General features: G+C 33.8%; 1 protein-coding gene across 1 annotated transcript; it reads left to right on the top strand.

Moving 5' to 3' along the window:
• Positions 1–2,412: 2,412 nt before the first annotated feature.
• Positions 2,413–21,828, top strand: LOC112038005 (probable disease resistance protein At4g27220; the record flags this gene model as incomplete). The annotated part of the gene is given in 7 exon segments (XM_065776684.1): positions 2,413–3,044; positions 3,701–3,806; positions 4,082–4,156; positions 17,356–17,435; positions 17,547–18,143; positions 18,146–20,302; positions 21,085–21,828. Coding segments are annotated over 3 exon segments (3,483 nt in total), but the record flags the coding sequence as incomplete, so codon positions are not given.
• Between the last annotated feature and the right edge of the window lie 2,461 nt (positions 21,829–24,289).

Genomic DNA, 24,289 nt, shown 5'->3' on the forward strand with positions numbered 1-24,289 from the left:
TGTCACATAGACATTTTCCGTTAGTGATTTAACGGTAGGAACCAAATTGACTCTATGATGAAAATAACAAGAATCAAATTAATTGTTATCAAAATGTAGGGACTAAATTGACTATGGTCCCAAAATATAAGGACCAAAATAGTATTTTGGGATGTTCAAAATGAAATCTTCTTTCCAAAATTAATAAATAAAATTTATATTTTACCTTTATTTAAAAATTCAATGTCATTCTTCTTTCATAGTATAAACTAAGAGAAATGCTATATGTATAATATTTTCACAATACTTTTGTAATAAATCTCCAGTGGTAGGTTATTATAGGTTAATATTGGTGGGCAAAAAAGTATATCATTGACGAATTCAAATTCGAACCAATAACAATTTATCACCTATGATTTGTTGTGAAAATATTGTGAATGTAGTACTTCTCTTAAATTAATGAGTGTGGTTTTGGAAATTTGCACCTTATTTATTAAGCATCTTCTCTTAAACTTATCAAACCCTTAAATGATGCTATATTAAAAAGTTGAATTTTCTTTATAGGACCAACATTTTGGGATGAAGAGAGTAATTTGTTTTATATAATAGAGGCACGAGAGTAAATTTATACAAACACTATTGTAAACACTTCATTTTGTATCCATTATAACTTAAGCTCTTGTTCCCCAATGATGATATCACTTAGAGGCCTAGGGCTGGCTTAGGGCCCAATCTTGTAAGTCTTTAGCTTAAAGAATGTTTTAGTGAAAGAAAAGCAAATAGAAACCCTAAATATGCGCGCGCATGTTGTAAGCTTGCGTACGTGTACTTCGAGTTTGCTCCAACTTCTACTAAAAAAAAATATAACTTTTCTACATATTTTGAAATTTTAATTATTGGATTGCATGTTCTTTATATTCACAACAAGCATGTCAAATTTTTTGTTGATCAGAAATCGTTTACTATTTGATCCATAAATTTATTTTTAATGCATAATTTTAGACTACAAAAACTTGAAATATAAATATTTGATAGATGACATAAATATTGATTTTTGACCTTTTAAAAATCTTGCAAATATGGAAGATATAAGAAGAAAATATTATTCCATGATGGATTATCAAAATTCATATCTAAATTTAAATATATTGTGTGAAGTTGTAGCCACACATTGTCCATTTTAAACACACACCGACACACGTAATACTTAAAGCATGCCTTTAATAATATATATTTCATATATAAGAAAATTTCATGAAGTCATTTTTGTATAATTCAAAATAAATATTTTATTTTATTAAGCAATGTGTAATTATCCTTTAAATTACAGTAATCACAATTGTTCTTTTTGAAAACATGTTAAATGAAGTATTTTTTTTTGGTTAAACAAATTAAATTACATGTCTAAGTGTATTAATAGTTTTGAAAAATATAAAACGAATAAAAATCAATTAATTTTAGATAAATTAAAAAAAATAAATGTTAACTTTATATGCCTTAACCAATAATGCAATAAAGGGTGGGGAAGAATTTCAAAAGTATGGAGGGTCATAGCCCCTGCTGGCCCGCTTGTCCCTCTGCCTAATGTTATCTTGTTGTCTTGAACATTGAAGATGCTTTGTTAGTTGTTCCTTTTTTGATTTGTTGGTAAGAGATTAAGAATCCGTTGGTAGTAGGAGTTTGGAGGACTCAAGTACATGGGGATAGATTAGGCTTGGAGGGTTTTTTTGTTATTCGTGTACTTCAACTTTATTTTATAGTAGATAGATTTTGACTTGAAGAGACGTGGAGAGGTTTTTCGTCGAGTTCTTTGGTTTCCTCTTCGATAACACATCTCGGTATTATCTTGTATTTTCATCTCTCTTCCCTGTTCTTTAAGCTTTCATTTTATTGTTGATGATGGATGAATATGGCTTAGGGTAGCGCTATTGGTTCATTATGCTTATTTACTCTTGTTCCGCACTTAGTTTAAGTTAGAGTAAAAGCAATTTAGCCGTAATTTTTAATTGGGGTCTGAACAAACTCTTGTATTTTATCACAAATTTGAGCTTTCAAATTGATTAGAAGATAGAAAATATCAAATAAAATAGCAATATATTTGAACCAAGCATCAAGATTTTATTATATAAGATTAAAAAAAAAAAATCTTTTTAAAAAACTAATCAGATGTATTTGAATCAAACTATTTCTTAGTTTTTTTTTTTGGTTAAAATATTTATTAGCTTCACCTGGTCAGATGTATTTAATTAATTAATTTTATGGGTTTTGCCTTGGTTTTGATATCCTCCTTTTTCACTTTCAAAGTGGTAGGGGCCATATTTTGATTGATTGTTGTCTTCTTGTGTCGGTTATAATTTCCCATGTGCTATTGTCTGATAATGTTGCTTTCTTTTTGAATTATTTCACATTTTTCCAAAGTGGTAGGGCCCACGTTTTGTTTGATTGAATTACTCATAGTCAGTCAATCAGCAATACTAAATTGAATCTTGTGAATGTGAATCTATAGCCTAGACTGAGCTTGGAGGTCTTTAATCTGTGAGTGATGTAAAAGATTGCAAAAATCTTGCTTAAATGTTATATAATAAAGAAGAGGGAGAGGCAGAAAATAGAGTTCTTACGAAACGTGTATTTGTGGTATTGGAAATATTACCTGAAGGCTGAAGCTTAGGCATTCTCTGGCGCCTTGTCCTGGTAGAAGGTGTTAAGGGTGTACTGCCTTGCGTGTTATTAATTTTTATTTTTTTATCGTTGTTATTTTTTAATAGTGGATTAATAGGACTGTGATTGTTTACTTTCTATTGTTTTATTTGAAAAAAAAAAAAAAATCTATATTGATACTCTTTGAATGAATGGTGTAATTATAAGTTCTACACCAAATCCTAATAGAATTTTAATTTTGTTGAGTGATTGTTGGCGTTAATTTTATTTCTCCTGTTTTTCTGTACGAGGATACACACAGTCAGATCTGCTTCAATTCAGATCATAATCTGTTTATCGTTTTGAGCGTGACTGTCCATTTTCATTCGCATGTGGAGATCAGTACTGCATTAATTCCTTTGACCTGTGTGAGTAATCTTTGTTTTGCAGATTAAGTGGAGGGTCAGAAATTAATACAAATTCAACATCATTTTATTCAAACTTTTGCTGCAGTTTGTGTGTTGTGTCTTCCTCTCACTTTATTTTTTCTTTACTTAAAAAAAAAAAAAAAAAGTCAGGTCTGATACTTAGGTCATAGTTTTTTTCTTTTCTTTTCTTTTTCTGATTTAAAAATAGATATTTACTTTCATCCTATTATATTAAAAATAAAAAAGTTTTATCTTAATTTTCGTTGCAAGTTGTCGTTCCCTCAATTTGATTTTACATTAAAAAAAAAAAAGTCAGATACGTCCAACCTTTCGTCTTATTTATAACAGAGAAAAAAAAATCACATAAAAAAAATCATTTTAGTCTTCATTGCGGGTTCCTCAATTTGGTTTTACATTTAAAAAAAAAGAAAAAGTCATATACTTTTTTTTTTTGGAGAGAAAGTCATATACTGAGTACTTCTAACTTTTCATCTTAGTTTTTGTTGTGAGTTATCATTTTGCCCAATTTGGTCTTACGTCATTTCTAAATACAGAGAAAAAAAGATACTTCCTACACTTTACCATATAGTTTTTGTTGTACTTTTTGAAATTTCATTCTCCGCTTGGTTTTACTAAAATAATTTTTTTTTTAAAAGGACAAAAAAAAGTGTGTTGGGCGGTTCCAACATTTCAACTTTTAAAGTCTGATTCCCATTAGCGAGAAGAAAAACAACTGGCAACGTTGTGGCGCGTAGGAGACAGGTACTTTGTCTAGTTACTCTATATTCTTTATTTTTAAGTGAGTTGTGGACGAGGGGAAAAATTCGAGCCTTGATATAATGGCAAGTGTCTTTTACCAAGGGTGATCTGAAGACCTTACACCAAAGTTGAGCCTTGTTGAAGCTATTGCATTTTCAATTTGGCTATTTATTTCCTTTACTTTAAAAAGCAAGAAAACAGAGAGAAAAGATCTAGATTTTATTTGCCCTTCACGTTTATTCATTTACCAAATTGACTGTCCTTGCTCAATTGCTCAGCATTCTGAAAGGAGGTGTACACAGCGGAAAGCAGCCAGTTCTTGCTTCATTGATAATTTTGTATCCTGAACAAAGGTACGTAGCTTCTATATTTCCTTCTCGTTTTTTTTTTTTGGATTTAATTCTTGTGTACTTTGCTTGTAGCATTGTAATTGTTAAATGCTGAAAGACTTTGTATTGAATTGTATAAAATAAAGTACAAGGTTTATCTTTTATATTAATAAACAATGTGTGTTAATCACTTACACAAGTAATATAAGTGCAGTAAACCTAGAATAATGGCGATAGAGTTGGGTGTGATAGAGGAATTGGGTTAAGGTACAGATAGAGATAGCTTAGTAGAAGGAAGGAAGGAGTGCTGACCTCGTGATGGGATAGGTAGATTAACCCTCCGTTGATAAGAGCATCCATAATAGTGAATGCTATCCTATTCTATTTTACAATTTTAAAAAGTTATTTTATCAATTATACTATATTATTTTATAATACTCTCAATATCATAACTTTTATTTTACAATACAACACATTAAAATAATATATTTACACAATAAAATAATATATTTTAAAACATAAATAAAAGCCAGCACGGAGAGAGAGATAGAGATTGAAACGTGAGAGAGAGTGAGAGGAGAGACGATTGAATAAAAAAATATTACTTCTTTTTACAATTGTACTACGGTACCATCACAAATTTGTAATGGTATTGTAGCACAATTCTACTTTTTTTTTAGGATACAAGACATATACAATACTTGATGTTGGCTTGTTTTTTGCTTTGATTTGTTAATTCCTCAACATATACCATTTACCTTGGGCCACTGCTGATGCTCTAAGTGTCTAAGGTGGATGAAGTAGAATTTGTGGCTTCAAATGGAAAGGTGGACTTGTGAAAACCATATGTCGTGAAGTGTAAATTTTGGATCCAAACAATGGTATCCATTGGAATGGGTACTAGAGCCCAAGAATACGCTTGAAATTAATTTGGAGCTTAGCTTATCGTGCTTAGAGCACTAGCATTAAGTATGCTAAATGTTAAATTTATAGCATTTAGTATACCAAGCACCAAAAACCATTCTTCATCAAGTGTACCAAAAGCCAAAAATATTTGGCATGAGCTACAGAACTCTTCTATCAATAGAAGGGTACAGAAGAAAATGCACAAATTTTTGAATATTTTTTTATTCAACTTTCTCTCTCATAATTTAAAGCATTCATTCATTTGTCCCTCACCCATTCATTCTCTCTACTCTTCTTCTCTTTTGCCTCTTCTCTCACCCACTCTCTAATCTTTCGGTTTGTCTCTTCTTCTCTTCTCTGTCTCTCTCAATCGAAAGCTTGGGTATTGCTCTCTCTCTCTCATTTATCTTGGGCTGTGGTCACAGTGAATGTGAAGTTTGGGTTGATTTTGGGTTTTGCTTGATTTGTTTGGTCTGTGTTGATCGTGGTGGTTGGGTTGATTAATATTGGTTGTTGGTTGAGTTTGGCTTGGGTCAATCAAAAACAGGTTTGATATTTTTTTTCCTTTCTTTTTTTTTTTAATTCTTGCAATAAGTGGTGTTGGGTTACAAATTTGGTGGTTGTAGTGATGGTGATGTTTTTTTTTTTTTTTTTTCCTTACTGGGATTGGAGTGTGAGGGAGAGGAAGTGAGACAGCGAGGTAGAGAGAGACAGAGAGAAACAAAGTTTCAGATTTGAGTTCAGACTTAGAGAGAGAAAATAAATGAATGAGTATTTTTGTTGGGTTATTTATATTATTTTATTAGGTTGGTTATAATATTTTAAAATAAAAAATATAATCTAAAAAATATTGTAAAATAATGTGTTAAAATAGATAAAGTAACTTTTTTGTGTTTCAAAATAACATATTTATAAAACAACTAATGCTAATGCCCTTATGTGGCCCAAAATAAGGATAGCAGGTACATCCGAAGGTGCAAGGGTGGTAGTAGTTTGGGCATGTATTAAACAGAATCTTGTAAGGAGATTCGAAGTTTAAAGTCGGTGTGGGTAACCCATTTAAATGGGAAAAAGTTCAAGCTCCTTATTACCACCGGGTACTAAAGATTTTTATCGGTGTTAAATGGGTGTCTACAACTAGCTTCACTCTTAAGTTGTCTAGTAGGTCTAGGGATTTATTCTTTGAGAAATTGTCTATATTGCATGGCAACAAATACCATGTTCTCATCATTTAAAGAATTAAGGAACACTCTGTTGTGAACCTTCCAGTAGGCATAGTAATCTCCCTCAAGGTAAGGGGAAACACTAAGAAACCGAGATTTATTCATGCCAATAGGGGCTAGGGATCAAACTTAGGAAACTAAACCCTTACAAAGTATACCTTTGCTCAAATACAACTTAAAAAACTTGTTAAGACCATTACATTTTTACAATAAAATTTATAGATTTATTCATCAATCACATTGATTTTAAAGTAATGGAAAAAATGCCAATACACCCCTTCAACTTTGAAGTAGTGGCCAAAACACTGAAGATAAGATAAAAGAATTGCCCAACAGCTAGTTTTCAAAATAACAGCTGTATTGTGTTTTATATCTAAACGGCATCATTTTTCATTAAACTATACGATACCGTTTAAACTCTGGAAGGCTGGTTGTTGTTTTATCAAGTTAGTGCAGATATTTCTGGAAGCTAGAAAAACTCTCTGGAAGCTAGAGTTAGTTTGATGATGACATGTTGATCACGTGTGTAATTGGGATTAACAACTTCCAATCTTTACGGAATTATAGTTAGGCAGTTAGCTTAAGCTATTCTTGATCTTGTATATATATGTATTGATGTACACTTCTAATAGTCAGTGTTGCCAATCATTTCATTCAATCACAGACTCTCTCTCTTGTTTTTCTCTCTCTGTCCTCTCTGTAATTTTGTCCGCCATTGTTAAAGTTCAGAGTTTCTCAATAATCTTTCAAACACCCTCTCAACTTTTTATTTTAGCCAATTTGCTCCTTGAATTTCAAATAACTGCCAAATAGAGACAGCTGTTAGTCTGCTGTTTAAACTCAAGTTGGTCAATCATGTGCATGTCATGTGTAAATAAAAAGCTTCAATTCCATTTACAAAAGAGAGAAAAAGAGAAGCCAGTGATGTTTGTGTCGATTATCATATCAATCCACTACTAACCCAATTCAATTTCTGATTATCCCTACTCTCACAAATACAATTCTACAGATTGATTACCACACTCCCTCTCTCAACTTATTTATAAGTAATTTTTTTTAAAGGATAAAAAATTCTTGAGTTTTGACGCTTTGCAACGTGTAATGGACATACTAAACCAGGTTCACTAGTTCAGGCTTTAATCGGAGGAGAAAGACGATTTCTTAACTAAGCTGCTGCATCACCGGAGTTCAAGCTCGGCCACTAAGAAAAACCGATCTCGCCGTTCGTGGCTTCTATGTTTCGCTACCTCTCTCTATCGCTTTAGACGCTGTTTGTTTTGCCGAGAAAATGAAAGAAAAAGGGAGAGAAAAAAACAAAAAGTCTAGATCAGCGATGGGTTCAACCTGCAGTGATTGTCAAACGAACTGAGCAGTTGGCGACACATAGCCTAGATTGGCGGTGAGAGCTCGAATTCCGATGATACCGCAGCTCGGTTGAAAGATCCTCTCTCCTCTAGTGAATGCCTGAACCAGTGAACCTAATTTCTCTCTCTCTTTTGCTCAATAAATTGCAATTGGGTAAATTTTATTACACGTGACACACACGTGATTGACTAATGTGAGTTTAAATGGAAAACTAACAGCTACCTCTATTTGGAAGCCGTGTGAAGTTTAAGGAGAAAATTTGCTAAAATAAAAGTTGAGGGGAGTGTCTTGGCCACTTACCCATTGTTCAAGAGGTGTATTGGTATTTTTCCCTAAAGTTATCAATACAAATAAACAAACCAACCATAGTAATCAAGTACCATTTCTAAAAGCAACGTATTGAAAGAGAACAACCCAAGACACAAGATCTCGTATTGAATTGGACAACCAAATAAGAATATCTTCAATGGAAATCACACGTCAAAGGACCCAATTCCTTAGAAAACATCACTACAGGAAAAGTATTTACAATAATACTGACAAAATCTTTGTACAGCTAGACTCTCTGCTATAATATCTACGAATTTCATGCTTGAATTCTTATTGCATTAACCCCAAGACCTCTGGATTCTCTCTAATTGAATTTTTTTCCATGAACTCTCCATCCACATGAATATGAACATTTGGCATTCCAAGGAACCTTCTTGAAATTTTTTATGTAGTGAACCTCATTTGGAAGTGTTAGTTAATCACTCCCATACATACATACATACATACATATATATATTGTGGGTTCTTTTTTTTGATAGTACCTAAGTCCAAGTAGAAACAAGGATCCTGAGCCTTATACTTGTTATTTGGTGGACTGGATTTGGTTCACCGTAGCTGTGTTGGGCTGATTACGAACCAAGTTGTGTACAAAATATAGATCTTACAACACATATATAAATATATTGTACAGTAAATGACTGGGGAACAGTAAAGGAATTAAAAGAAAAGGTAAATAAGGATCCTTAGAAAAATAAATGATATTTCGTTATTTTTTAATTTCGATACACTAGGCCCTTCTTCCACTAGGATATGTCACAAGGTCCAAATAAGCTCAAAAGTCACAGACTTAGATAGCTCTTTGCAGACTTCTAAGAATTGTAGGGTTTGAATCCCTTTGAAGCCAAGTGTATCCTTTAGTGTCTGTCTCAGGATCCTTCATAGTGTTTTCCCTCTTTTCTCACTTTTTCAATTTTAAAGAAGTTTTTCAGAGGATCCTTTTGCTCTGATTACTTATTGTTGAATGGTTTTTGCTAATGGCTTCATCCCCTTTTATAGTACCTCCTTAGGGTTTTTGGTGTACCATTGATTCCCTTCATTTGCTGCCCCGAGTACCAGAACCAATGTTGTGTCAGTAACATTGGTGGCTAGTCCCTTCCTTATTCTCTCACTATGTTCTCCTTTTGAGGTTTCCCCCTCAAAAGCCCATAGCTAACCTTCTTTTTTTGGGGGATCCTAAGGGCTGACTTTTAATCCTCTCTTCCCAAAACTTCTAGATGCTCATTTTCAGACCCACTTTTTTGGCTGCTTTACCTTTTGTCATTTTCTCTAAATGGATAGATTCTTCCCTGTCAAGCTGAAAAATCCCTAGCCACCTTCCTTCACGGTTCACCTTCCTACGTTCCTCGAGGTACCAGACTTCTTTTCATGAAGTCTAATTCCTAAGCCATCAGCCTTTTTCTGAGTCATAGGCGGTTGATGGGACATGCCTATTTTTGTTCCTTGTGTCCATAAGCATGCTCCCATGAGCTGTCCAAATCCTAGCTGATCCCTTCCTGCATTTTCCGAGGATCCCATGGCTCTAGCAATCCCAAGGTGTCTTGGTTAAGTCTTTTTCTGGGCTCCCTAGGAAACTCTCCTTACAAAGGCTAGGCTGAGCTTCCTTTTTTCTTTTTCTTTCTTTTTAAGGCCCCAAAGCTTGCCTATCCATGAGTTTGAGCTTCCTCTTACTCATTTTAAGTGGTTCTTAGTTGGCGGATTGGGCCTTGTCTATTTTCAAGGGCCCCTTTAGTTTTAGATTCGTACTTGTGATATTTTGGACCTTAACATATATATATATATATATATGTATGTATGTATGTATGTATGTATTGGTAGATAATCATAGAAATATTATTAATGAAAATAGTAAGGAAAAATATAAGTTGTTGATGATGATGAACAACAAAAAAAAGGATAAAACAAGTAACAAAAAAGAAGGAAATTAGGAAAATAATCTAAGAGAAAACATAAACTCAAAGAGAAAGAAACAATCAGTAAAACCCCAACAATGAGACCACTCAAAAAGACTGCACTGGCATAAATCCTTTAACCAGTCCAACTTCTTCTCAGTGTGTGTGTGTCTATATATATATATATATGTAAAACTCAAGTTTTACACTCTTCAATTCCAACATGACATATCATCCTATTAATATATTAAAGAATAGGCATAACCACACCCAAACAATTCTAATACAAATTTGAAAATCTAATTCAATTATGAGTTTATTGAGATTTTTTTTTTTGATAAGTAACATAAAAATTTTATTAAAAAGTTTATTGAGATATTATTATGTCTAGTAAGATGTATTGAATTTAAGTAAAAATCTGATGTGATAATATCTTATTGGATGGTATTAAACATGATTTTACACTCCATCCTTACCAAATTCGAACTCACACACACACACACACACACACATATATATAGGGTCTAGTTAATGTATGGGTAGGAATGAATCCACAATTGGAGACTTGAACAAGGTTAAGAAATCACAAAATATTAATTAAGAACACTCAAGAAAAAGCCCTCTTTATTCCTAAAACAACTCCTTGTTACAAGCATAAATTTCACTCTTAGTTTTTCTCTATCTTTCTCTCTTTAGATTGCCTATCCCCATTCCTACACATCCTGCTTTCTTTTATACTCCCCTTTGCCTTCCTCCTTAAAACCCTATCTCACCATAAAGCTGGTGAGATACTTGTCCCATCAGACACCTACCCGTTCTTTTCATGATGAATATGGATTTTTGGGGCTTAAAGAATTATTCAGGTCAGTCATTCAGAAATAAATGTGATTGCATTAAGCAAATGGGTTGAATTAATGCGGAGGTGACTATTACTTAAATTTTGTGGTCAAAGTACATTAATTTTGTGGGTAATCAATGGGGAACTATCTCGTTAGAAGAACTTTGAAATCCTAGACAAAAGGGAAGGAAGTTTCTTGAGAAAGCAATTATCTCCTCCATATTAAATGCACTTCTCTAACTAGCCATGCTGCATTTATGGCTAAATGACACTCTTGAATAGTGTATTGTCAACCTATTACACAGTTATCCCAGCCTCAAGGAAAGAAAATGGGGACAAGACAAGTATCCTACCACTAGGAGCATCTACCCTACAGGTGGACGGCTAAGATAGTTACAATTTCCCTATAAATAGGAAAAGACCCTTCATGTGCAAGGGATCTGAAAAAGATTAAGTCTAGAGAGAAGATTGTAAGAGCCTTATAATAGTTTCACTTGTATTTGCATTCTTCACTTGTATATTTCCTTCTCAGATCACCTCGAAGAAAGTTTATAAGAAAGAAGTAATGTTATCTTCCAATTTTGCCTAGTGGTTATATCTTTTATTTGAGTTTTTACTTTATTATCCAAGAATTAGCTTTTCAGCCCATCTCTATAATTTAGTTGTTACAATTAAAGCCCAACCCAAATTGTTACTCAATTTTTTCCCTATACAATTGGCACTATCTGTGGGAAATTGCTATTCTAGACTAAAGAGCTTGTTTGAAAAGTAACCAATGGCAAACTGAGATATAGCTTGGAATTCAAACCATAGTAAGTGAGAAGGGTACATAGGCTCAGGGCCTAGGGAGTGCGATCTCCCACCTAATCACATAGAAGTAGTAAAGGATCCTTAATATCCTCTAAGTAGAGAGGGAGAGAACATCAGGTGTCTTCATGAGCTAGCACCAAGGATGATGAATTGGAGGAACTTAAGGCGTAGGTCCAAACTTTGCAAAGCCAAGTTTGAAGAGGGGTTAATATGAGGGACTAGAGGAGATGTCCTTCAACCAGCTCAAGTTCTGAGAGAGAGGCAAATTGGAGGGGGAAGAGATCAAGGAGTCCTTTCAAAAATCGTAGAGAGGATTTTTCAAGCTCCGTTAGTGGAGGCATATGAGACGAAAGAAGAGAGCAAACCCCTCCACATAACTTAATGGCTGATGCAATGAGCAAAGCTCTTTACCAAATATCTCACTCACCTTTCTTTCAGTAGATTGAGCATTTGAACCTACCTCACTACTTTGTCCAACTTGCATTTGTTATATACAATGGGAAGACAGACCCAATAGAGCACGTTAGTCATTTCAACCAGAGCATGACCATTTATTCAAGAAATAAGGCTCTTATGTGTAAAGTCTTCCCATCTAGCCTCGAATTGATAGTAATGAGATTGTTCAATGGGTTGGATAAGGATTTATCCGGTAGTACGAGGAACTCATGACAACATTTAGAGCTAGATTTGTGACATGCAATAGAGAACCAAAGCCCATTGACTCATTGTTAACCATGATGATGGGAGATGGGGAAACACTAAGGCAATACTCGGACCGTTATTAGGAGTTATATAATGAGATCAGAGGAAATCATGAAAATGTGGCTGCTAGAACGTTCAAGGTGGGCCTTTCTATGGGCTTCGAGTTAAGAAAGTCCCTTACTAAGAACCTTATAGGGGATATGCAGAAGTTGAGGAGTTCAAGAAGTTTAAGGATGATCAAGTTCAAAATAAGGGAAAAGCAAAAGAAATTATCCACGATAGGAAGGACACCAAAGTAGATTGATAATATGCCTCCTTGGTCTAGGAGAGATTTCTTAAACTTGCCACCAAGGAAGGCAGCTGAAATAGTGAATACGGCGTTTAAGGAACCAAGATGAGAAGTAACCCCACCTAAAGGAACCAGAGCCTCTACTACCAATACCACTGAGATCAGAGACACATGACCAAGGAATGTCGAACTCTCTAAGACTTTTTGGATCAACTAGTGCATCTGAAATAGTTCCTAGATCAGAGAAATGCCCTGTAGAATTAGCCCAACACCTTAACCACCCTTGGGAGTTATAGAAGTCATCCATGTCACCCATTTTAGAGGTGAGGCAAGTACAAGCGCACCTCGAGTGATGGCATTTGCTCCTCAATCCGAGGAGGGGCAAATATCAAGGCTAGAGAAAAGGCTGAGATTGGAAGAGAAGCATGTGCTAGGATTTTCGAAGTAGGATAAAGAGGGAACTATTTAGCCCCATGATAATGCCCTAATTCTTACGCTCCAATTAGGGGGATTTGAAGTTAAATGAGTGATGGTGGATATAGGAAGTTGGACAAAAATAATGTACCCAGATTTGAATCGAGGTCTCAAGTTGATCCCAAGTGACCTTATGAGGTATGATTCGCCAGGTGGACCTGGAGTCAGCACCAAACCAAAAGAGACCAAACATCCATTTTTTTTATTCATCAAAATATCAATTATCTCCTCAAGGAGTACAATAGGTTGCTTATAAAGGATTGCTAAACTCTAGTTCTAGTTGACTAGAAAACCCTAATTGTTTTATTACAAAAATAACCTTACTTTTGAATTAAAATACTAATAGCCTAATAAACCACTAGGACCTAAAATATAAAAATACAATTGACTTGTAAATATAAATAATACTAAATAATAATTTTCTTGCGTCTCCCGCATCATTAACTCTCTCTCTCTCTCTCTCTCTCTCTCTCTCTATATATATATATATATATAATAAAGAAAATTTCATGAAATCAATTTTATTTCTTGCGTCTCCCGCATCATTAACTCTCTCTCTCTCTCTCTCTCTCTCTCTCTCTCTATATATATATATATATATAATAAAGAAAATTTCATGAAATCAATTTTATATAACTCAATTTTTTTTTATTATTTTGTTTAGTAATTTGCAATTATCCTTTAAATTATAGTAATGACAATTGATCTTTTTGCAAACGCATTAAATGAAGTATTTTTTTTTTTTGGCTAAAAAAATTAAATTACATGTCTAAGTATATTAATAGTTTTGAAAAATATAAAATGTATACGAATTAATTAATTTTAGATAAATGCATACAATCCTAGAAACATGCATGAGAAGTAGTCTAAATGCATTTAGAATGCAATGCATTTATTGTGCTTGTATGGCCTCAAATAAGGATAGCAGGTACATCAGAAGGTGCGAGGATGGTAATAGTCTGTGCGTGTATTAAAGAGAACCTTGTAAGGAGATTTGGAGTTCCAAACAGGTGTGAGTAACCCATTTATCAAATACAAAAGTTATGAAAAAGGTGTCGATGCTTCATAGCTATACTACTTTGTTGTTGAGTGTGAGAACATGAGATTCAAGCAATAATGCCACAATCATCCAAGATAGATTTAAATAAACTTCTTGTTAATTATAATGCCCCATCACTTTGGAAGTACTTGATCTTGGTAGATAACGATTTTCTATCATCTTCTTAAATGAAGAAAGCATTCAACACTATTACTTTTGAGTTTTGAGTTTCATAGGATAGAGCCATACAAGGCGACCAAAATCATCTATGAAAACAAAATAATATAAGAAATGTTATGTCTACAATATTTCTTATAAGAAATGTTATGTCCAGAATCCATGCAACTGATGCAAGGCCTAAGGCTATGACATCGACCCATGTGTAGCTTATCTATTGGCTGCATGCAGCACACCATCCTCTTTAGCATCCTCCGATTTGTAGAACCCTAGAATCTGGCCTCCAACATAAGCCAAAAGTGCCACCATGCCCCACCTGGAAAATTTCCCTTTATCCATGTGCTGTTGCCATTTAGCCACTCAACTCACGGGCCACACGACATCTGCTGATGTTGTCTAATAACATCATCTAAGCCATGTCATTAGCCATTTGTCGAATCAATGCCGTGTAATCATCATGTCAATAGTGTTGCCACCTCAACACCTTGTCAATGCCATGTCATCTGACTAAGCTTACCCAAATCGACACGACCTAGATCAGTCGGATCTAACCTGTGACTTCACCACTTTGGCTCAACCTATTGACTGACCATTGACTTTGACTTTGACTTGTGACCAAAAGTCAAAATTTTCCCAAAATGGGCCTAACTTGCTTAGTTTTTCACGTAGATTCTGATTTTTGACTCTGTTTCTGTACTTAAAACTCTAAAACCGCTTAATCAACCCATATCATCTTTATGGTTTCTTCAGGGAATCTTATCATACTTATCCAACCTCAAACTTCCATCTTGAGTTTAAGTGGGGATGTTAGAGATATAATAGACATATTAGCCAATATAATAGGCCCAAGTGCGTCCTACTTTGCGTGGAAGGCAAATGTCCTACTTGTACTAGAAGTCTAAGGTTTGCCTCCTATAGATACCCATGTTATGTTCATTGTAATACATGATTTATACTACACTCTCTTATAATAGAGAAAATTGTACTTTATCATCCTAAACTATACCTCCGATTACACTTTGCACCTTAAACTTTTCGAATGCACGTTTTGCACCCTAAGCTATGATCATTGTTACACTCTGCACTCTGACATCAAGCTTGCTGTTAACTTAGATAGAAAAATATAATACCACGTGAAAAGACCTAATTACTCATCTTCTCAATCCCTTAAAAACAAAAGGGAAATTACACTTTACCATTCTAAACTATACTTCTGTTTACATTTAGCATCCTAAACTTTGAATTTCCATCCAAGTTAACAGCAAATTTAACGTTGATGTGCAAAGTGCAACAAGGGTCATAGTTTAAGATGCAAAACGTTGATTCAAAAAGTTTATAGTGCAAAGTGTAATATGAAGTATAATTTATTGTGATAAAATGTAATTTCTCTCATATAATAAAGATGCAATCCTTGAGAGTTTCCTTCATAGACGTATGCTATTAGGTTGAACCACATAACTTCATGTTCTCTATTTTATATTTCCAATTCCACATCTATTTTAGCATACTCAGCATGATATATCAATGTTAATATTTAACACATTTTAAGTGGGTGCTGGGTTACTTGAAAATTACATGGTTCTCAGACCCGGATTGGATCGTACGGTCCGACCTGGTTAATCGTGAACCTCCCACTATTGCGATTCTTTTAATCCTAAGAACCCCTCTATGAGATAAAAGCATGAAACAGTTCAAACCGTGGTCGAACCGTACAGTTCTGAGAACTGTGGCCGGTTTCTACGGTTAGCACAGTTCCTCTTTTTTTCAGATCTGGAACCATTGATTTGTAAGGATAAAACACACACACACACACACACAAGAAGAATACGACGAAGAAAAGAAAGCACAAATTCAGGTCTTTGTGGACGAAGCTAAAGTTTGGCTGCCATTTGAAACTCTTTTCTTCAAGGCTTGTGTCTTTGGAACTTCTAGAGCTGATTTGAAGATAGATGATTTTAGTACCTTCTTGTTGCTTTGGAGGCTGAAATTGATTTGGAAGGTGGAGAGAAAACGTGTGCTGATTCTTGCAAATGGATGAAGAAACTGCATCCGTGTGTTATTTCTTGCAAATGTTAGATTTGTTTTTTCTAGTTTCTGTTCTCTTTTGATTTTGGTCAATTAGATAATTTGGTGGTTTTAAAATATGTGGTGGAGAGTGATGTTTTGTTTGTCAAATTTGTGGTGGTGTTGATGAGTTTGTCAGAGTGATAATGCAACCTAGGGAGTTGGGAAGAATAGGACACGCAAAGTATCTTTTTTTTTTTTTTTTTTTAACTGAAGTGGTAGAAGTATATTAATCAAAAGAAAAAACCAAAAGAAGCCCGGCCCGGGAGCTTTTCAATCACAAGACGGCCCAGAGAAACAATGGACGTATAGGATATAGCTCCAAAAACCGCCACGGCTTTTTAAAATATATATATATATATATATATTATTTTAGTAAAACAAAACCATGCAAATCCACACGCATGGCCCAGAGAAACAATGGACGTATAGGATATAGCTCCAAAAACCGCCACGGCTTTTTAAAATATATATATATATATATATTATTTTAGTAAAACAAAACCATGCAAATCCACACGCAAAGTATCTTTAAATTATTGTTAATTTGTTACTACTACTATTATTATTATTATTGAATTGATATTTGGGCTTAGAGATTGAAATATTAACTTATAATTTTAATACTATATATATATAAAACAGTAACTCTAAAATTGTAAGTCAAAATAAGAATATATTTATTTATATTTTAAATAATTATTAAATTAATTATGATGTCATCACGGTTCGACTTCGGTCCGATCTTAAAAATCTTGAACCTTTTTCATTTATGGTTTAATGAACGGATCGGGTCTGAAAACCTTGGAAAATTATATGGTAATTTACTAAATTATGGATTTGTAAATTTATTTTTATTTGAAAATTTTAGTTTGATGTTTGTTAACATTATTACATTAATGGTGATGAAATTGGACATTACTTGATTATCCATTGTTTATTCTTATATCTTTCACGTGTGTATCTATAAACTTTTGTTTTTTAATTTGATAGAATGTTCGTATATTTGTTTTACTCATCAATTATATACGATTTTCATACAAATCAGAAATCAATTCACAAAAAGATGCTCATTTTGACAAAACTGAGTATGTCCTTTTTTCTTTTTCATTTTCAGGTTTTAAATAGCATCTCGGTCCACCATCCCCGTGAAGACGGTAGCACACCGTCCGTCTATCCATTAATATCCAAAGAAAGGTTTTTTTTTTTTTGTTTTTTTGGGTTCCGTTAATTTGATTGAACTGTTGTTTTTGTCACTATTTTCTTATTGGGTTTTTCTTTCGTATATACTATATATCTCCTAGACAGCAGCCAGTTGCAAGAATGAATTTTCTAGAGAAAATCGGCGACAAAATTTTTGATTGCGTACTTGCAGCACTTGGACGTAAGTGGGATTATCTGATTCACTACAAAAGTAATTTTGATAATCTCGAACCCCAAGTTAAGGACCTACAGGAGGCCAGAGATAGAGTGCAACGTGATTGTGACATGGCTAAAAATAATGCACAGGCAATTGAAGCTGATGTTCAGACATGGCTTACCCGTTCTGATGGGATCATAGCAGAGGCAGAGGAATTCATTAGAAATAATGGGCAAGCAAAGATGACGTGCTGCAATGGGTGGTGTCCTAACTTGAAGTCCCGTTATCAAGTGAGCAAGAGAGCATCCGAGATGGGATTGAAAGTCAAGGAAATCAAGGACGAGGGAAAGTTCGGTAGAGTTGGCTATCCTGAGTCTACACAAGTGGTAGGGACTGCTACATCGAATACAGGGTATGAGGCCTTTAAATCAAGAATGCAAACATTAACTGGAGTTCTTGAAGCGCTCAAAGATCCTAAGATCAATAGGATCGGGGTTTACGGGATGGGAGGTGTGGGCAAAACCATGCTAGCCAAAGAAGTTGTATAAAACAAGCTCAGAAAGACCAGTTGTTTGACAAGTACCTTTTTTTAGTTGTATCCAAAGATCCAGTCTTGAAAAATATTCAAAGGGAAATGGCGGAGCAATTAGGTCTAAAACTTGAGGTGGAGAGTGAATATGTAAGAGGAGATCAACTATGTAAGCGATTGAAAGAAGAGAAGAAGACCCTTATAATTATAGATGACATTTGGAAGCCCCTGAAATTGGAAGATCTTGGGATTTCCTTAGGAGATGATCAGAAGGGGTGCAAATTATTGTTGACGTCAAGATTTTCTAATGTTCTATGCAATGATATGGATACCCAAAAGCAGTTCCCGGTTGGAGTTTTATTTGAGAATGAAGCGAGAAACTTGTTTGAGAACATAGTTGGTGATTTAGCTAAAACGCCTGAAATCCAACCTAATATGCTTAAAATTGTCAAAGAATGTTCTGGATTACCAATTGCCATTACAACAGTTGCAAATACCTTGAAAAATGAGAAAGATACATATGTTTGGGAGGATGCAGTCAACCTATTCAAAATGTGTGACCCAATAAAGATCGATGGAATGGATGAAAAGGTGTACAAGAGTATAAAGTGGAGTTACGAGTTTTTGAAAAGTAATGAAGCGAAGTCATTATGGTTGCTTTGTAGTCTACATAGAGAGGATTACAACATAAAAGTAGAAGACTTGTTAAAATATGGTGTGGGTTTGAGCTTGTTTGGTAACCTTGATAAAATAGAGGATGCGAGACGTAGGGTGCACACATTGGTTAAAAAACTCAAAAATTCTAGCTTGTTGTTGGAAGGTGATGGCAATGGTACAGTTAAAATGCATGATGTAATTCGTGATGTTGCAATTAATATTGCAGCTGAAGAAAGGCAGATGTTTATGATAAGAAATACTACTGACTTGCAAGAACGTTTAAATCGTAAAGATTCATTTGCAATTTCGTTGCCTTACATTGATGATTGCGACCTTTCTAGAAGGTTTGAATGTCCAAATCTTCATTTATTTTTTATGTTCGATCAAAAAGAGACTTCGCAGATTCCAATCTCTTTTTTTGAAGGGTTGAAAGAGGTCAGAGTTTTAAGCTTATCTCAAATATGGTTTGAGACACTTCCTTCATCACATTTGTCAATTGAAAAACTCCAAACATTGTGTTTGGAAGGTACAGTGGAGGATGTAACAATAATTGGTGAACTGACGAATTTGAAAATTCTTCGCCTTTCATTGGAAAATTTTGAACAATTACCAAAAGAAATAGGGCATTTGACTCACCTTCAATTGCTAGATTTGGAAGAATGTTACGATCTTAATGTCATTCCACCCAATGTGTTATCTAATATGAAGATTTTACAAGAATTATACCTACCGAGCACCGTTCAATGGGAGGTTGAAGAACAAAGCACAGAAAGAAGTAATGCTATGGTCTCAGAATTGGACAATTTGTCTCACCTAATCGTGTTACACATACGTATTCAGAATTCCAAGATTTTACCAAAAGCCATGGTTTTTGAAAGGTTGGTAAGCTACAGAATAGTCATAGGCAGTTACTGGTTCAGAAAAAAAACGGTAGAAGCTTCAAGAATTTTAAAGCTCAATATAAGCTTTCAATCTGACGATGGGTATAAAGTATTATTGAAGAAATGTGAAGCTCTCTTTTTGGGTGAAATGAAGGGTGTCAAAAATATTCTTTACGAATTAGATTCGGAAGGTTTTCAAAGTTTGAAGCATCTCACAGTTGAAGACGATGACGAGACTCAATATATTATCAACTCTATGGGGGTTCTTGGTTCTGTCTTTCCTATCTTGGAGTCAATTAAACTAAGCAATATGATCAATTTGGAACGGATATGCTACACTCGACTTCCAGCGGAGTCTTTTCGGAACTTGCAAGTGTTAAAAGTGAGAGAATGTCGTAATTTGGAATTTGTCTTCTCCTCATCTATGGTTGAATGCTTTTCACACCTCCAAGAAATGGAGATAGTTGATTGTGAGAAAATGAGCGAAATATTTGTGATAGAAAGAAAAGGAGAAATAGAGATTAATAGTGACGAAAACATTATGTTCGCAAAACTCCGTTCTCTCACTATGAGCAAATTATTAAAGTTAAAGGGCTTCTTTTCTGATGATGAATCTCTTATGTTTTTCAACGGAAAGGTATGTTTAAGATTTTATTATAAATTTTACTCCTTGAGTGATGATAAGTCTCCCACAACCTATAAACGAATAACCCAAAAAAGGAGTAGGTCTTGTATTTATTGTCGATATCATGACAATACTCCATTTTGAAAACTGTACCAAATGATCAGAAGAACAATTTTTTGCTTCTTTTTTTTTCCAGTATTAAAGCTTATTTTCTTTTGTCACATTTATTCGTTTATTTTGATTAGTTTTCAGACCCACATTTGATTAGACGTTAATATGAACATGAATTACTTGATTATTGCACCAAACTTTGGTTCAACTGAAGTAATCTGATACCTTATCATAGATTAGGGTGTAATGAGTTTGCCCAGTGGAGCAGCACCTTACCATTTACTGTTTTTTAAATGGGATTGTTCTGCACAATATTAGTTATAGAAGTGTACAAAGTAATTTGGATACATTTTTAATTCATGTATATATTTTTGGAAGTTTCGCAATATACTATGATCGAATTTAAGTTCAATTCGTTAGAGAGAGAGAGAGAGAGAGAGAGAGAGAGAGAGAGAGAGTCCACTTAGGAATTTCAATTGAATTTCATCTCCAATTTGTTAGTACGGACATGATAATTGATTAAAATGTTGAAAAAATGAAAATTTGCATTGTCAGACAATACCTCTGTATTGAAGAAAGGAATTATTACTCTTCTTCCTTCTCTTTCTTATATTAGTCTCCCCTTTGTTATTAAGAATATAATTTAATTAATTTTTCTTTTATTGACTACCTGTGAATTGTAGGTTGTCTTTCCAAACTTGGAGAAATTGGAAATAGAGGGTACGGATAGCATGAAGATGATTTGGCCCGACCAACTCATTTCAGATTCCTTTTGCAAACTGGAAAATTTGACTGTTTCAAATTGCACCAATCTTACAAATATTATTCTACCCAATATGCTGAGAACACTCCAGAATCTAAAACATTTGAATATAGATAGTTGTGGCTCCATAGAAGAGGTCTTTGAGATCCAACGGACAAACAATGTTGAAGAAACACATGATATAGCAGCCATTGAACTTAGATCCTTAGAATTAGTAAATCTAGGAAAATTGAAGCACGTGTGGAGTATGGATCCTCAAGGAATAATCACCTTTGGAAAATTAAATACCGTCAAAATTCATAGTTGTTCTAGTCTAAAAAGTGTTTTTCCAACATCTGTGGCGAAGGCTCTTATGCAACTTGAGCGGCTAGAGATAAAGGATTGTGCAATGGTGGAGGAAATCATAGCAAAAGAAGAAGGAATAGAGACAGCCACTTTGTTTGTATTCCCACGGTTATTCTCTCTAACTCTTGAACGTTTGCCTGAGCTCAAGACTTTTTATCCAGGAAAGCACACTTCAGAGTGGCCGTTGTTGAGCAGGTTGACCATTCGTAAATGCGACAAACTGAAAATATTTGGTTCCAATGAGGAAAGCGTCGAAGAAACAAATGGGCTGGGCCATGATGTTGGTGTAATTCAACCACTCTTCTTTTTCAGCGAAAAGGTAACGACTTCCCTTGCATGTCTTTACATTTTGTTCATACAGATAAAATATATACTCATTGGATTATATGTCGGTGTAGTAGGCTGAGGGACAGCCCCTAGTAGTTGCATTCTAGCTGCACATACTAATTGTTTAAGAATTCTCTCTCAAATAAATTCATTATATGTGAATTGCAATCAAAATAGAAAATTATAGAGGTCTTGAAAATTGAAATGCTCTTCAATGAATAAAATAAGGATTCTCAAATTAACCAAAAAAAAAAAAAAACTAATTTGGATTTTTTTTTTTTTTTTTGTTTGACATAGAGGATCTGTTAATTTTACTTGGCAATTAATAATTCCGTAATTAATATGAGTTGGTTAGCTCATGCTTACTCACGAAAGAGTTTTATCTCAACAACGTATTTTGTGGAATTTTTCGGTTATTTATAACTCTTATGCATAATAGCTTAAACATTTATATTTTGACACGAGTTCACTTTTTTTTTTTCATTATATTTTGACATCCAAAATTATTTGCCTACTATTTCTATTAAGTTAAAAATTAGAATGGTTAACTTTCCCATGTTTTTCTTCATGTCTAAATGTCAATATGAACAAAATTAGAATGATAATGAGTAGGAAAGGGTCTTGCAAATTTGTTGCAATTCAATTGTCACTTGTTAATGTCTCTAATAGAGACACTAAGGTTTCAAATCATCTCACTCTTTTTTGTTATTAGGGCAAATTACAACTTACCTACCCATAGTTTGGCTGAAATTTAAGTTGCCTACTTATGGTTTGAAATTTACACTTTATCCACCTAAGGTTAGCTCTATTAGAGTTCTGTAACCCACCTATTACTTTTCACTTAGAGAACAACTTTTAACATCAAAACATAACATAAAACTGATAAAAAAGCAAGGGTATTTGATGTGAAACTTTGTACAGTTAAAAAGATGGAAAGTAGATGTAAGTGTTTCAATTGCTTGAGTACATGCACTTACTGAAGGTCAAAAACTCAATTTAGAAAACTTATGTGGCTCAGCATGAACGAGTCATATTGCAGCTTATGACTCTGGCCTATACCCTCTCATTCTTGGATTGATCAGTCACTAAAATCTAAACTTATATGAACCCACTTATTCAAGATTGACATTCTTGTTCATCTCTAAGCCAACGTCGGTCACAGATATTAGGCACAAATTAACATAAAACCAAATTAGAATGATCAATTAAAAAGTCCCCACGTAAGTAAAGACATTAAGCATCAAGTATAGAAAAACTTATACAAATATCTGTTGCATTTATAATATTATCAGATACAATGTCCATTTGGGAACAACTTATTTAACTGAAACTGAAAACTTTTTGCTAAAAGTACTGTAGATAAAGTAAAAGTTAGCTGAATAGTGAGTGAAACCCATGAATAGTATCAAAAGTAAGCTGAAAGTGAAAATAAGTTAAAAAATTAAACTCATCCCAAATGCACACGCAATGTGAATAACCAACATTAATTTTCAGTGTATATTCCACATAGGCTTATAGAAACTGGCCCAAATGTCATCTTGGGAAACTCATAATCCATAGATTGAGAACAAAATAAACCATTTAAAAAAGTTTTGACCATGAGTTCCTTGGATAAGATAGGGAAGAGACAGGAAGTTATCTTCAAACCCTAACTTTTTTATCTGTTTTATGTTATTTTTGATGTTAAATTTTTTTTTTTTTTAATGGAAAAGCCATAGGTGGGTTTTGGAACTCTAACAGTGCCAACCTCAGATGGGTAAAATGCTAAATTTCAAATCACATGTAGGTAATTTAAATTTCGGCCAAATCACAAGTGGGTAAGTTGTAATTTACCCTTATCATTAAGAATGATGGTAAGTAGATATCAATTAATACTCCTTCGTTAAAGTTCAAAGCCCAAGTTTTTTTTTTTTTTTTCATTTAATTAACTAGTGTTAACCGAAAGTGTAATTTCTTGGCCAAAAAAAAAAAAAAAAAAACGAAAGTATAATAATTAGGATTGGTTTTTAGTTGAACAGTTAAATATTGAATGCACAAAATGGTTAATTGGATATGCAGTTATGAGTTTGTTAAAAGACTCTTAAAGTCAGTTAGATATTAGCTCTAATAAGAATTTTATCTTTTTGATTTTTTCTGTTTCCTTCTTCCATTTAAAATTTCTAGTTCTTTATGAACATTCTTTCTAATTTTTTATTTTGTTGGGAAGGGAAAGGGTGAGGCAGGTTTGAACTTGCAACATGGGAATTGAAATATAAATGAAATGGGGAAGGTGTCATTCAGGCTAAAAGCCAGTCAACAATAATTGGTCACCAGATTCCTTTAAAATATTTTAACCTTTTTATATCAGTATATGCTGTTTAACATCTCACTAATTTCTTTAAATTTGCCTCTCTTAAATTAGAAGAATTTTATCCTAGGTGGCCTCTAATTTGCTATTCTAGACACCATTGAAG

The sequence above is a fragment of the Quercus suber genome, unplaced genomic scaffold, assembly GCF_002906115.3.
Source record: "Quercus suber isolate HL8 unplaced genomic scaffold, Cork oak 2.0 scaffold_138, whole genome shotgun sequence".
Lineage (NCBI taxonomy): Eukaryota > Viridiplantae > Streptophyta > Magnoliopsida > Fagales > Fagaceae > Quercus > Quercus suber.